Source organism: Vulpes vulpes, chromosome 1 (assembly GCF_048418805.1).
Source record: "Vulpes vulpes isolate BD-2025 chromosome 1, VulVul3, whole genome shotgun sequence".
Lineage (NCBI taxonomy): Eukaryota > Metazoa > Chordata > Mammalia > Carnivora > Canidae > Vulpes > Vulpes vulpes.
The window spans coordinates 22,158,363-22,172,521 of record NC_132780.1 but is presented as its reverse complement, the minus strand read 5'-3'; the positions used below and the strand labels follow the sequence as shown (position 1 = coordinate 22,172,521).

The 14,159-nt window shown below is 43.6% G+C and overlaps 1 protein-coding gene across 3 annotated transcripts in view; it reads right to left on the bottom strand.

Moving 5' to 3' along the window:
- Window positions 1-2,032: 2,032 nt before the first annotated feature.
- The window catches only part of LOC112911920 (uncharacterized), a 31,537-nt gene continuing 19,410 nt past the window's right edge, over window positions 2,033-14,159 (bottom strand). The window contains exons 3-7 of one of the 3 annotated variants that reach the window (XM_025988624.2): window positions 11,745-11,771; window positions 10,822-11,304; window positions 7,492-7,530; window positions 5,763-5,889; window positions 2,033-4,924 (exon numbers count right to left, since the gene is read on the bottom strand). In XM_025988624.2, coding sequence (XP_025844409.2) covers window positions 3,630-4,924; window positions 5,763-5,889; window positions 7,492-7,506 — 1,437 coding nt within the window. In that variant the 5' untranslated portion in view covers window positions 7,507-7,530; window positions 10,822-11,304; window positions 11,745-11,771 and the 3' untranslated portion in view covers window positions 2,033-3,629. Of the gene's footprint in view, window positions 4,925-5,762; window positions 5,890-7,491; window positions 7,531-9,114; window positions 9,168-10,821; window positions 11,305-11,744; window positions 11,772-14,159 lie in introns of those variants that run through there. The other 2 variants (XM_072767125.1, XM_025988628.2) reach the window with 2 other exon arrangements.

Sequence of the window (14,159 nt, the reverse complement as noted above, 5' to 3'; positions counted from 1 at the left end):
GCTGTTTCACCGGCTCTGAAGATGTGTATCATTGTCTCTTGACCACATATGAGAGTCAATAACTTTAAGGAGCAAAACTCTGCAAAGGTGGCTCTCAGCCTTTACCGCCATCTTCCTGGAAAACTCCACGCTAGGAGAGCCAAGCAGAGGAAGAAATGCAGAGGCTGAAGCATAAAAGATTGAGGGGGAGAGCCAAGTTAAGTTGCTAGCAGGTGACACCCCTACTGCCCCAGGGCCATAAACCAAGGAAAGCCACAGGCCAGGGCCATTGGTAACAATTGCTGGGAGTGCAGACCTTATGTTCTAGAGCTTTGATTAGAGCAGCCATTGGCGTCTGGTTGCAGCAAGACCTGCCTTTTTGCTCTCAAAGCCAAAACCATCCCTTTTGGTCCTTTGCTGTGTGGACCTGAGACTTTTGGGACAAATTCTGCTTTCATTTATGGCTGATTGTAACATGTCTACAAATAAATTCTCCCTTCTGTCTACAGGTGGGGGGGGGGGAGACTTAGCAAATGTGACTTTTGAGATTACCGTTGATATTTAGCTGTTTTCCCAGTGTAATATAAATCCCAGGAAGGAGGGGGACTACTCTACAAAGGAGTTTAAAGGTGGTGACTGGAAATGAAGGTGCTCAACTGCTGACTTTGATGAACATGAGGGGAAGTGATCTTGAGCCAAGGAGCCAGAAGGAAGGTGGCAGCTCTGGAGGAAAGGTGTAAAGGATGAGGATTTGACCCTAAAACCTGTGCCCCTATGGATGCCTGGACTTTAATCTTATCCTCTACATGACCACATTCCTCTGAGCTCTAGAACCAGTTAAGAGGAACAGGTGTTTGTTTTATACCACAAAACTGGTAATTCAGCTTCAGTAGCTATAAAGAAGTTAAAAGTTTATACTTGTTTTTGGTGTCAAATTACATGAGAAATGCATTTTGAAAAAAAAATGTACTTCATTTTTAAAGAATTCAAGGATGTTACTACATAAATTGGGTGCATGTGAGATAGAAGAAATAATGGTAGGTAAAAAGGATGAAAAAGGGAGGAGTTTCAGAATCATTCCTTTCCATTTTGCACGTAGAACATGAAAATCACCTATGAATGGAAAATTAGGCTATAGGTCTCAAGGATTTTTAAAACAGAAAATGTTCATTTCAGAAGTGTATGTGCCAAAACTTACCCGCATTTCAGGGGCAGTTTCTATTTAAATTTTAGTGGAAAACTTCTATTTTAAGACACAGATAAATTTTGTTCTAGAATACCCAAGATCACTCCTCAGGTTCAGTGATTCACTAGAAAACTGTCTGGATAAACTGTTTGGATAAGGACTATTCAGCATAGGGAAAGAAGGGCAGAAGCTGGAAGAGATCTCCCTGGTCTCTCTCACACAATCAGGAAACCATAGTGACAATACCCATGAAGTTTGGCCAGCACAAAAAAAAAAAAAATCTCTCTGGGTTTTTTCTCTGTGTGTGTGGGAGTTGTCTTGTGGGCAAGGAGTCCCTCTGGGCTTGGCTTTAGTCTCCTCAGCTGCTCCAGAGGTCAAGCTGACAGGCCTTAAGCTCCCCACTATCCATAAATCATATTAATGAGCACACACTATTGGGTATGGGTGGCCCAAGACCCCAAGTAGTTTAGCAAAGGTATTTGTTTATCTGCAGGTAAAATGTTCCCAAAGGCTCAGGGGTTAGCTCCCAGGACTAAGGCCAAGTTAAGTGCTTAAACCTTCCTTTGGAAGGTGGAGAGGTCAGGAGAACTTAAATGGTAATATTTTTAAAAGTCGTCCCTTCACATCATTGAGTGCATTTTACTATTCCCTATGTTTGTGTAGCAGTAGCTGGCTGAAAATAGACCATTTACTGTCCTTTCTTCTCAAGGCACATTTTGGTTGGCAACTTTCATACTCACAGCTGCAAATGCTGGAAATTAGTTAAGATAAAAACAATGGTTGGATTATTCCTCATTTTTAGCACCAGGAACTAAAGTTTAAAGTGTATGTGGCCCATCATACTGTTAACAGCACAAACAACTGGAATAGTTATTGGATTCCTTTTTTATTTCTTTAGCAGCACTCAAAACAACTGGAATTGGCAAATATTTATGTGAGGACGAGGTACAGGAAGCAAACTGAATTGTTAGGGGAGATGCACAATTCATTCATGGTAAGATACCACTACACACCTTTTAAGCACACCTTTTAAAACCACTAACACCAAAAAGACTTGAACAAATATTTCAATTATTCAACAAATATTCAATTTCAATATTTCAACAAATATTTCAATTGACCATATTTCAATTGGCAAGAACAACAGAAGAACTGGAGCAACCATTAGCACCTTAAAGACTCGGGCACTGCACTGCTAGGTGTATTAAACACACATTTTCAGAGAGTTTGTGTGTTCACAACAGGGTACCTGTGATAGCCCCAGGACACAAACCAGAAAAACCATTTGTTAGGTGGGTGGGTAACCAAAATAACTGTGTATCATTTCAGCAGTTAAAAAAAAAAGGTCCCACTATTCAATACTGATTGTCACTATTAGTTATGGTCTGTTACTTCGGTTCCCTTTTAAGAGCCAACTTAAGACTAGTAGCCATATTAATAGTAATTGCCTGGGAGTCCAGACAGAGAGGTCAGAAGATTAACACACTTTATGGTTAAATCTGATGGTTTCATGTCAGCACATGTATGTTAAAATTGACCAGTACTAGCTGCTGCACTTTTTTAAACGCGTACCAATTTTAAGTGACCTTACAAAATACACTTTTTCACATAAAAATCTGAACCTTTTTGGAAAGTAGGAATTTGACAACCCTAGGTACTATAGCTCCACCCCTATCATGAGGGGGAGCTCTGCTGCACTAGCTTGACAAGCAATGCCACTGGAGTACAGGTCAACTATGAGCCAAATCTCCACTGCTCATAAAAGTCATATGCCTGCTGCCTTCATAGGTCTGAACTTCTAATTCTGTTTGTAACTCCCTCTCCCCCCACCTTTAACTGTAGAGCGAAGGAGCCCTGGTCACAGGAAGTTAGCTATAAAGGGCTCCAGAATTTCTGCAATGACCTTACTGTAAGCCAGCTGTGATGACTGGAAATGTTTGTGTAGGCATCACAGCCCCTCCAGTTCGCTGGTTTTCCACACTCTTTATTTCACCCAGTGTTTTTGTACTTGAATATGGTTCCTGCCTGGAATCAGAGATACTGGCCTACCAAACACGGCTCTTTTTTGAGGTCCATTATGTGACCTCCAATGTGAAAAAAGAAAAGCTAATCCAAAAAAATACGTGATTCTTAACAACTGTCCTCTCAGGGAGACTTCCAGACCCACAGAAAATGCTGACATCTGGATTACAGAATTGGTCACACAAAAAGGACTGCCCTGTAATCCATTCTAGGAGACCTTGGGCCACAATGTAAATTAGGGCAAAAATGTCTATTCTGTGCCATGATACTATATCCCCACTGTGGCATACAAAGTTGAGACACCCACAAAAAAACTTGCAGTGACAAATGTGGCAAGAGCCCTGGAAAGGTTAGAAAATATAACATAGCTCCCTACATGTTCAGATATGCAGTAGTGTTAGTTTTAAACACCCAGCTGGTTCTCTGCTATCTCCATATCATTCTAAGTCCTTTCTCCAGGGTGAACTTTCTGGTGTCGAATGAGGTTAGACCTACGGCTAAAGGCTTTCCCACATTCAGTGCACTTGTAAGGTCTGGCTGGGCTGTGAAGTTTCTGGTGGTCAATCAGAGCAGATCTTTGGCTGAAGGCTTTGCCACAGTGACTGCACTCATGAGGGTTTTGTGTGGCATGAACTTTCCGGTGCTGGGTAAGTTGTGTGCTCTGGCTAAAGAATTCTCCACATTCACTGCACTCATAGGGTTTTTCTCCAGTGTGAACTCTCTGGTGTTGAGTGAGGCCAAAGCTTTGGCTAAAGAGTTTCCCACATTCATTGCACTTGTAAGGCCTCACTCCAGTGTGAACTCTCTGGTGCTTGATGAGGGTGGAGCTTTGGCTAAAGAGTTTCCCACATTCACTACATTCATAAGGCTTTTCACCTGTGTGAATTCTCTGGTGTTTGATGAGGCTAGGACTTTGATTAAAGAATTTCCCACATTCACTGCACTCATAAGGCCTTGTTCCTGTGTGCACTCTCCGGTGTTTAATTAGGTTTGAGTTGGAGGTGAAGAATTTTCCACACTCACTACATTTATAAGGCCGTGCCCCTGTGTGAATTCTCTGATGTTCACTAAGGCTGGAACTTTGGCTAAAGAACTTCCCACAATCACTACATTCATAAGGCCTTTCTCCAGTGTGAATTCGCTGGTGCCGAACAAGTGTGGGTTTGTTACTGAAGGCTTTACCACATTCATTGCACTCATAAGGCCTTTCTCCAGTGTGGACTCTCCGGTGCTGAACAAGTATATGTTTGTAGCTGAAGGTTTTCCCACACTCACTGCACTCATAAGGCCTCTCTCCAGTGTGGACTCTCTGATGCTGAGCAAGTCTGTATTTTCGGCAGAAGGCTTTCCCACATTCGCTGCACTTATAGTGTTTTTGTCCGTTGTGAAAGGGCTCTGCACAGCTGGTGTTCTTAGGTAGTGTCCCCTGGCTATGAATGAGCTGGTGCTGGAGAAGGCCTGAGCCATCAGGGAAGGGCTTCCTCGACATGTGGGCTATGCAGCTCTTCACGTTCCTTCTGAAAGATTTCTCTCCATTGTCCTGCTTCTGGTGCTGGTGAAGCTTCCCCTGTGTCCTGCACAGTTTCTGGCCAGGGTTTGCTTCCAGGCTCTCAGCTGGATGTAAGTCACCTTCTGAATCCAGGCCACATGTCTCCTGGGTAGAATTTATCTGTGACTCTCCTACAGAAATATTCTGCCCAGAAAGTGCCTCCTCATCCTCTGTTCTCTGCCCACAACCTGAAAGCAGAGAAGAGTCAGGAGTTCTGGTAGAAGAAGACCACAAATGTGTGTCTGAAATCCCAAGAATGCCAGGGGATTGGGACAAAAGGAGCTTGGCGGAATGGGGTAGTTTGAAGGAGAAGGCTGGGTCACAGAACAGGGAGGACTCAGCAGGCAAAAGTCACATGGATGGAGTGTGGCATGGGGAGGAGAGGCTGAGTCCACAACTCACTTCTTACGAAATGTGTTCTTGCCAGGGCTTTGGCTACCAGTGTTCAAGTATTATTTTAAGGGCATGGACACATTTAGTGTAGGCCAATATTGGAGAGCATAGCAGAAGGAGCGATAATTGGTGAAGGCCCCAAAGAAGGACAGAAGACAGGGGAGGGATATATACTCTCAGGTCTCTTCTGAATGGAAAAGTAACAAGTGGGCAAAGTATCAAGAAAGAGGAGGAGCCTCTGACCTTGGCATCAAACAGTGTAGAGCCCAGGCCACGTCATGTTCCTGACAGGATTCCCAGCTATACATCACATCTTCCCCCATTGGGGGGTCATATCGACTTTGTCATGTATGCAGTGTTCTAGCTCCAACTGGACAACATGGGATTTAGAAGATGCAAGCCTTTAAGGGAAAGACAGGCCAGCTAAGAGGGCAGCACCAAGGCAACCAACCCCAAAACAACCTCAGGAAACAAAAGTAGCATGGAAACCTTTACTGAAAGAGCTTCAGAACGGGGAGTATTGGAGCTATTTGTGAAAAGAGCTGTAGTATATATGCCCCAGCCTTGGCACCCAGAAAGAGGAGGAAAGACAGATCAGCCCAGGGAACTGGGGCTGGTGTGAGGGGACCTTACCCAATGATGCAAAAAGTGCAAAGACCTCTAGCATCACATCACGGTACAGGTGTCTCTGAGCCTCATCAAGAAGCCTCCATTCCTCCTGGGAAAAGTACACAGCCACATCCTCAAAGGTCAAAGAGCCCTGTGATGATGAGGACAGTTGTGTCCATAAGCAGCCTCTTCTGCAGGACCCTGTAAACTACCCTGAACCCCAGCCCACATTCACTCACTTCTCTGCTCATCATCTTCCTTTGCTTTCCAACTTAAGCAGTATCAACAAAGAGGCAAGTGCTCAGACAGACGCCTTCTGAGCTCTGGGCCTGAGATGCAGGATCCCCAACCCTTTTCTCAAGACATTTCAGAGTCCCAAGAATCATGCCTCCCAGACAACCATGTTGGGCCTAGCATTCTCTTAAATTTCTACTCATTGGATCATACCTCCATCATACAGCATACATCTGATCCCCATCACTACTTGGCCCATGATACTGACTTTTGTCTGTGTGTGGAATCTAGGAAATGCTTCAAGTGCAATAGATCCCAACTTCCAATGGCCTCCAGCCCTGCACAGAAGGGGCTTCTCCACCTGACCTTGTTCTTGGCTTAGACCACATGCAGATCTAAATACCCTTGGTCACATTCCACTTCTATATGGCACATTGTGTCTTTTTGCCAGTTCACCAGGTACAACCTATGTCCCAATAACACACTTTATGTAAGCTAATCTGATGACCTCCTGACAGAACCACCACAAAAGCCTGGTTGGGTGAGTGCACAGAAGAGTGAGTAAGGACCAGTGTGATTTCACCAACTCACCTCTATTATTGCTGTGGTCTCACGATTACTCCCATGAAAATCTGGCTACCTGTAGGAGTTTCCTCTCCCCATACCTCATGCTACATTCCTGCTAATTCTGACTATTCTGGCTTGTCCATCTTTGTGCCATCTATCCTCTGCAGCTCTCCTCCATTTCCCTCCAATGGCAATGCCACTATGATCTGAACATGCCTCCTCCTCTATCAGATCCAGAGTCCTATCTCAGGATACACACCATACACAGTGTGGATGTCTTGGGAGCTGGATGACCAGCTATCCATTTGCCACCCATCCTTGGGAGTCTCTGAAACATATGAGACTCAACATAGTCCAAACCTAATTTCTTTAAGTCTCACCCAAATATATCCCTACAAAAGCCATGGAGTCATCTTTGAGGTCAGCCCTACATTAAACACAAATCCAGAAGCCAAATATTTCTCCTACCTCATCTACCACTTTGGCCCAGCTACAATGAATACCAATCTAGACCACAGTACTAGCCGCAGTGATGACCCCCTTGTCTCCCTCTCTCCCAGTCTCTGGTGTATTCTATCATCAGGGGTGGCTTCTGAAGACCTTAGCCAGATTTGGATTTCTCCTCTGCTCCCAAATTGGGTGGCCGCTACCATCACTATCAGAGCAGAACCCTGACTCTGCTCTCCTTGACTTCTGTTCTCAGCAGACCTAACAAAGACCTATGAGACCTAGAACACTCCCCTTAACACTCGCATCTCAGTCTTGCCTCCAAGCCCAAGGCTTGGTACATACTGATCCCTAAGACAATCTTTCACAGCTTGCCCTGTTGCTGGCCCAAAGTGAGAATCTCTCTCCATACAACCTCTGACCTGGGCTTAAGGGGTTATTTAGAGTCTCTAAACACCAAGGGCAGGAAGAGTACAGGAAAAGTTGCAGGACACCTGACACTCACCAGTGCAGGGTCCATAAGTGCTTCTGCTGAAAGCAGAACCTGCAGGAAGAGCAGGGCCATGTTAGTTTAATTCCCATCAGGAATACAGACAAAAAAGTGAAACATTTAATAATTTTAGGTAAAGGAAGCTGAAAGGGATTAAGAAAGCACTTATAAAGGAAAGTATAAGGTGTTATGGAGTTATGCCAAAAGCATGCACGCATCCTCAGGAAAGTCTTTCTAGGAGTACAGAGCCTGTTAAGGTTGTGTTTGAGTAACATCCCTCAGGTTAATGAGTAACCAGAAAAAGAGATAAATTATGTCCAAGTTTATGTCTGGGTGGGCCTCTGACCCTTCCATTTTATTCCTTATTATTCTGATTCTTCCTGTGCCAAAAATACATTCTTCTCTTTCTCTACTTTGTAGTTGGCCCTAATGGCTGGTCAGGTACATGACTCCTTATACTTCTTTTTCAATTTTTTCAATAAATGTTCAGAAAAATATTGCGAATATATTCTCTCCTGTGGTAGAGAACTAAACCAAACTACTATTTACTTGATTATCCATTCCAAATGAATGTCTGATAAAGAGGTTGTTGCTGGAGCTCCAGGAAAGGTGCTTTGGCCTCCTGCAGTTCAGAGTAATTGCATTTCTCAACTTACAGGAAAAGAAACAAGCTAGGACCTAACCTTTGTTCCAGTCTCCATTTTATCCTTAAAATTATTGAATTTTGCCTATTTTAGCAAAATATCCTATCATCATTTCCTCTAGCAGTAGTACCAGAGGAAGATGATAAAAGATGATAATCACTTAAAAAGCAAAAATCTTGTGGGTGTAGAGTATAAAAATTTACGATAACATTAAGTGTTTATCAGATAAACACTTTACAGTGTTTACAGATAAAATTTGTAACATGACATAAAGATCAGAAAGGGAAAACAGTTTAACTACAATAATTTTAATAAATCTAAACAATTTAGGAAAACTACATCATTAGAGAAGAAGAATCTCACAGAAAAATGCAGCCAAATAGACATAAAGGGTAAGATTAAATGAGAAAGAAATAACAAATCTTGACAGAATTCGTAAGAAAGAGTACCAAACAAAATGAACAAACAAAAGACTGTGGAGAAGAGAACACACATCTAGAGTTCATAAACTGGAGCCAGAAAACCCAAACCCAACAGTACTAAAAGATTCAGAGCAACCAAAGCTAAAAAGCTTGATGTTATGCATGTTACTTAAGGATGCCAGGGGGCACCTGGATGGATCAGTCCACTAAATCCAACTCTTGGTTTCAGCTCAAGTTGTGATCTCAGGGTTGTGAGATGGAGCGCCCCCCTCCCCAAGATGCCTGGGATTCTCATACTCCCTCTGCCCCTCCCCCAGCTTCGTGCTCTCTTAAAATAAATAAATCTTAAAAAAAAAAGATTTAAAGATTTATTTATTTAGTCATTATTTAGTCATGAGAGAGAGAGAGGCAGAGACACAGGGACAGAGGGAGAAGCAGGCTCCATGCAGGGAGCCTGATGTGGGACTCGATCCCAGGACTCCAGGATCACACCCCGGGTCCGAAGACAGGCACTAAACCGCTGAGCCACCCAGGGATCCCCTAAATAAATCTTTTTCTTTTTGTTAAAATACCTGTGTGTCCCAAATATTTTAGAATTTGAGAAGCTTCTTTTAAAGTGACAAGGCTACATAAGTAAAAATAAACATTAAACATCACTTTAGCATGCAAGAGTAATTGTTCCTAAAGAGGTGATAACATTATAAGGCTGTTCTGGTAAGAAAACTATACGCACAGAAATTAGGTTGAAAAGACCAGAGCTCATAAAATAGGACACTCATGGGCCTTGATGCTTCAGTGGCAGTACAGAGCATTAAAACAGCAGCTTATAAAACTGCTGTGTAGCAAAACAAATTTAGACCTCCACTTCAAATGCACACAAAAAAGTAATTTCAGCTGGACATGCTTAGCTGGGAAGACAAAAATTACATCTCGTATGAATGAATAGAATAGATTTTTTAAACCGAAGCATCATAGTAAAGAATCTCACTACAATAAAGGGCTCCTGTTGTCATAATAACTGAAATGGCAAGCTAAACAGTTGAGTAAAAATTACACAAATTCTTGAATCCTCCATAATTGTTAAAATAAATTTAAAATTTTAACATTTAATAAACTGAAATCTTCTGTATGTAAACAAGAATTCCGGCAAGCACTTTCTAAGAAGGCAAATGTAATGGTAACCATTAAAAGCAAAACTCAGTAAGGCTGACCTCACAAGCCTGACACTGCCTAGAACTAATAAGACTGTAGAAATTCGTAAATATTGTAAGCTGCTACTGGTATATAGATTGGTAACATTTTGGAAAGCCAATTTGGCATTATAAAGTAAATTTAAACCTCTGACTGTGGAAATCCGTATTTAATATATATATATGCTAGACAACTGTGTGCTTGCATATCCTAGAAAATGTGGATATAGTAGCAATGTTTTTATAAATGCAGAAAACCATGGGCAAAAACAAAGACATGTTTTCCAAGTATCCATACCATAGAATATGGCACAGAAAAATGGATAGATGTAAAAAGTTAGTCACAATATACTATTGTGATGTGATTGTGATGTCAGTCCTTTCATAGTGTTTGAAGTCACATGGAAACTATTAATACTATGATGCTGAGTATTTCCCACATATTTGCTCAAACTGTCAAGACAATAAAATATGCTTACTTGAAACAGACAACAGTCTAACTTCGGAGACTGGGATAATTGTGGAAAGACTTGCACAGCTGGCTTCTCGGTCTTATTTATAACTCATTTCCTCACTTGGCCAGTGTGAACATAATTAGAACGGAGAGATCAGGTCGGCAGGAGAAGCTCTCAACCCTACAAATGCTGTTTTCTTGTGCGGACTCACAGGAAAAGAGGTGGACTCTCCCAGGAGCTACTACTTGACTATCCCTGCCAACAGCCCAGCCAAAGAGAAGCCACTATACTCACGACGCCCACTTTGCCCAATGAGCTTTGTTCAGAGCAGCCCTTTCCAGACTTGCCTGGATGCAATACTCTTGTATTCCCGAGTTAAACCCAAATAAACCCATTTTGGGTGGTAAAAAAAACCTGCCCGTTTTATTTCTAAGGTTAACAGCAATAATTACAGGTACTAATTTTACAGTTGGTTATTCAATTGCACACGTACATTCTGTGCAAGTCTCTTCAGGCAAGTCTTATTTCAAAATTTGGAAGATCAAAGTAAATAGGACCCTCCTGAGGACAAAAACACGAAATTCTAATGCAGAATGAAGAGTTGGGTGCTGGCCCAGAGAAACGCAGCGCTTACCAGAATGGGAATCGCCACGGCAGCTGTGGCCGGGTGCGGGGGGGAGGGACACCGTGGCAGCGTAGCCTTCAGTCCCGGCGACAGCTACGCCGAATCTCAGCGGAGCCGGCGCAGCGCATCCTGAGCCCTCACCTCAGGCGCGCCAAGGATCCCGACCGGAGACAGGACCAAGTTTACAAGATGTCGCTGGAGGCCCACGCCGGAAAGCTCGCCCCGACGCTGTCCATCGGGCGGAAGTGCCTTTCATCGAGCCCTCATTGGTCCAGTGGAGGGTACGCTCGGCGCACTGCCTTCCGGGTAATGTAGTTCTGACGGAGCTACGGAACCCCTACAGGTCTCCATTCTTCCTGACCCCCGGGTGTTTTCTAGCCACACCAAGAAAGGGGCTGGATCAGGATCTCCGCAGGTTTTGAGGGCGGAGCGGGGCGGGGCTCTGGCTTCTTGGAAGGGGGTCACCCAGATTTCCGTGGAACGTAGCCTGTGCTGATCACAAAACAGACACGTTTTCAGACGTTCCCCAAAACTACAAACGGTCTCTCAGACACAAAGTGCATCCACCCACAGCTGAGACCTAAAATATTCTTAATGCTTTTCAAGTACATGTTAGAGCGGAATCAATTGATTCTGTAGTTTTTCTGTTAGAAAAAAGGTAGAGAGGCGCCTGGGTGGCTCAGTGGGTGAAGCATCTGACTTTGGCTCAGGTCATGATCTCAGGATCCTGGGATTGGCCTGCCTCTGGCTCCCTGATCTGGGGGAGTCTGCTTGACCCTCTCCTTTTGCCCCACCTCAAGTGGTGCTCACTCTCATATAAGTAAAATCTTCCTGGGGATTATGTCCAGCCCTTTCTCCATGTATTCCATTCCCTACTCCATCCATTCTATTCTAAGATTCTAAGCCCCATCTGAAAAGAGCGAGTGACTTACCACATGGGGAAAGGAGGCTTCTGAACACTGAAAAACAGAAAAGGATGAAGGCTGTAAAATGGTGCAAACATTATGAAAAACAGTTCCTCAAAAAACTGACCATATTGCCATATGATTCAGCAATTCTTTTTGAGTATATATGCAAAAATAATTGGAAAGCAAGGTACTGAAGAAATCTTTTTTGGAAAGTAAGGTGTTAAAAGAAATATTGGTATACTCATGTCCATAGTAGCATTATTCAAAATAGCCAAAAGAGGTAGAAGCAACTCATGGTCCATGGGCAGATGAATGGATAGAGAAAATAAAGAAAATGATGTGCAAAGGCCAGGGAAGGCAAAAATGGCTAGTTAGGTAATGGAATTAGGTTTAACAAGATGAAAAGAGTTATGGATATCCATGGTACAAGGTGACCATACTTAACATTCCTGAACTGTACCCCCTAAAAACAAGATGGTAAATTTCACATGATGTGGTAAATTACACATCATAAAATACATAATACATAAAACTATGTATTAGCTTTTTTTTCCCCAGTGCTAATTTAAAACATACTTTTGGCAGAAATCTTTCCCCATTTGCTCTACTCACAAGTTCAAGTTCTTTCTCTGGTTCTGAATGAGATGGGAGTCTTGGCTCAAGAATTTCCCACATTCCCTGCACTCCCAATGCCTTTACCCAGTGTGAATTCTCTGATGCTTAATGAGATTGGTTTGCACTGAAACACTTCCCCACATCAGCTGTACTTGTAAAGTGTCCTCCAGTGTGCATTTTCTGGTGACCAATGATGCAAGACTTAGTAGCAAAGGCCTTGCTATATGCTGAATTCATAAAACCTTATAAAACCTTGGCCTGGTGTATTCTCTGGCGTTCAGTAAGACCAAATTTTCCTGTAAAGAAGTCTCAAAAAAAAAAAAAAAAAAGGAAGAAGTTTCCACATTTTCTGATGCTGAAGGAGGTGGGACTTACTGATGAATGCCTTCCCACATTCACTGCACAAAGAAGGCCATTCACCAGCGTGAACTCACTACTGTTTAAGGAGACTGGAGTTATATGTAAAAGACTTCCTGCATTCACTGCACTCTTTCTACAGTATGAACTTCCTGGTGACTAGTAAGTGTGGATTTTACCACACTGGCTACACTTCAAAACCCTTCTTCACAGTGATTGCTAAAATGTTTACTGAGGTTAGAGTTGTACCTAAAAACATCCCATTTTCACCACACTCCTAAGGCCATTCCCCAGGGTAGACTTTCTGGTACCCTACATGTATATCTTGAGGCTGAAGGCTTTCCCATACCAAGTCTACTTACAATCATTCTGTAAGTAGACCTCTCTACTTGGTGTTCCTGTGTGGCTTTAACCCACTGTGAGTGGCTAGCAGGGTAGTAAGGCTGTGAAGTCCTCTCTACTCTCCCTCCATGCCAAGGTCTTATCTGCCATATAAGGTACAAGGTCCAAACAAAGGGCTCCCTTCATACTTTATGGAAAGTTATCTCTAGCCTGCTTCTTTTGATGCTGCTGCAGGTTTGCCCCACGAGTGCACAGGCCTTGCTCAGAGTGTGTTCCATCATGCTCAGCCAAGCACAAAAGGTCTTTTAAGAGCAGGCCACACATCTCACGGGCTGGGCCTCCAGGATGGGTGGGCCTGGCTTTGGGGTCCTGACTAGTGACGCTCCTGCAGAAACACCTTGCTCTGAAGGTGCCTCCTCATCCTGGGCTCCATGCCAGCAACCTGGAAGCAAAGAAATGCTGGTAAAGTGCATACTAACTCTATGGGGGAAGAGACAGCCCCATCAGGAATGTGTGTCAGACACACCCATGGATGAGGCCATGGGCCTGCTGATGGGCAGCGGGGCCTGGAGACAGTGAGAGGAAGGCCTGCTGTGCAGAGCTCCGCCTCGCAAGCTCCCATGATGAGAGAGCCCTGGGGTTCTAGGGAAGGACCCAAGAGAGGGGGAAGTGCAGGAATGAGAGGTGGGCTCCCAAACCCCTCCCCTGCCAATGACTTTCAACAAGGCCATAGCTGCTGGTAACTGGTGAGCACTGATACAAGACTGGGTACAGACAGAGGAGTGTGTGATTCCAACACAGTAGCTGGTATTCAGAGACTACTTAAGGATATGTGCAGCCTTCCAAGGAAGCAATGAAAGGGAAAAGATGAGAGCCGAAAGTCAGAGTAGAAATATTAGTGAGGAAAAAAAGGTAGAAATGAGATGTGGCTACTGTCCACTGTCTCCATCACATAATGGTAGATGCAGAAGAGATGCTCCATGGGAGAGCCACATTCTTTTGAGCCTCTCTTGATGTTGCAGAAGTAATGTCTACCCTATCAGGTGCCTGGGGCCCTCCTATTGCTCACTGTGAGCAACTGTCTGGGCCAGGAAAAGGACAGTCCTAGGGGAAAGACAGGGAAAG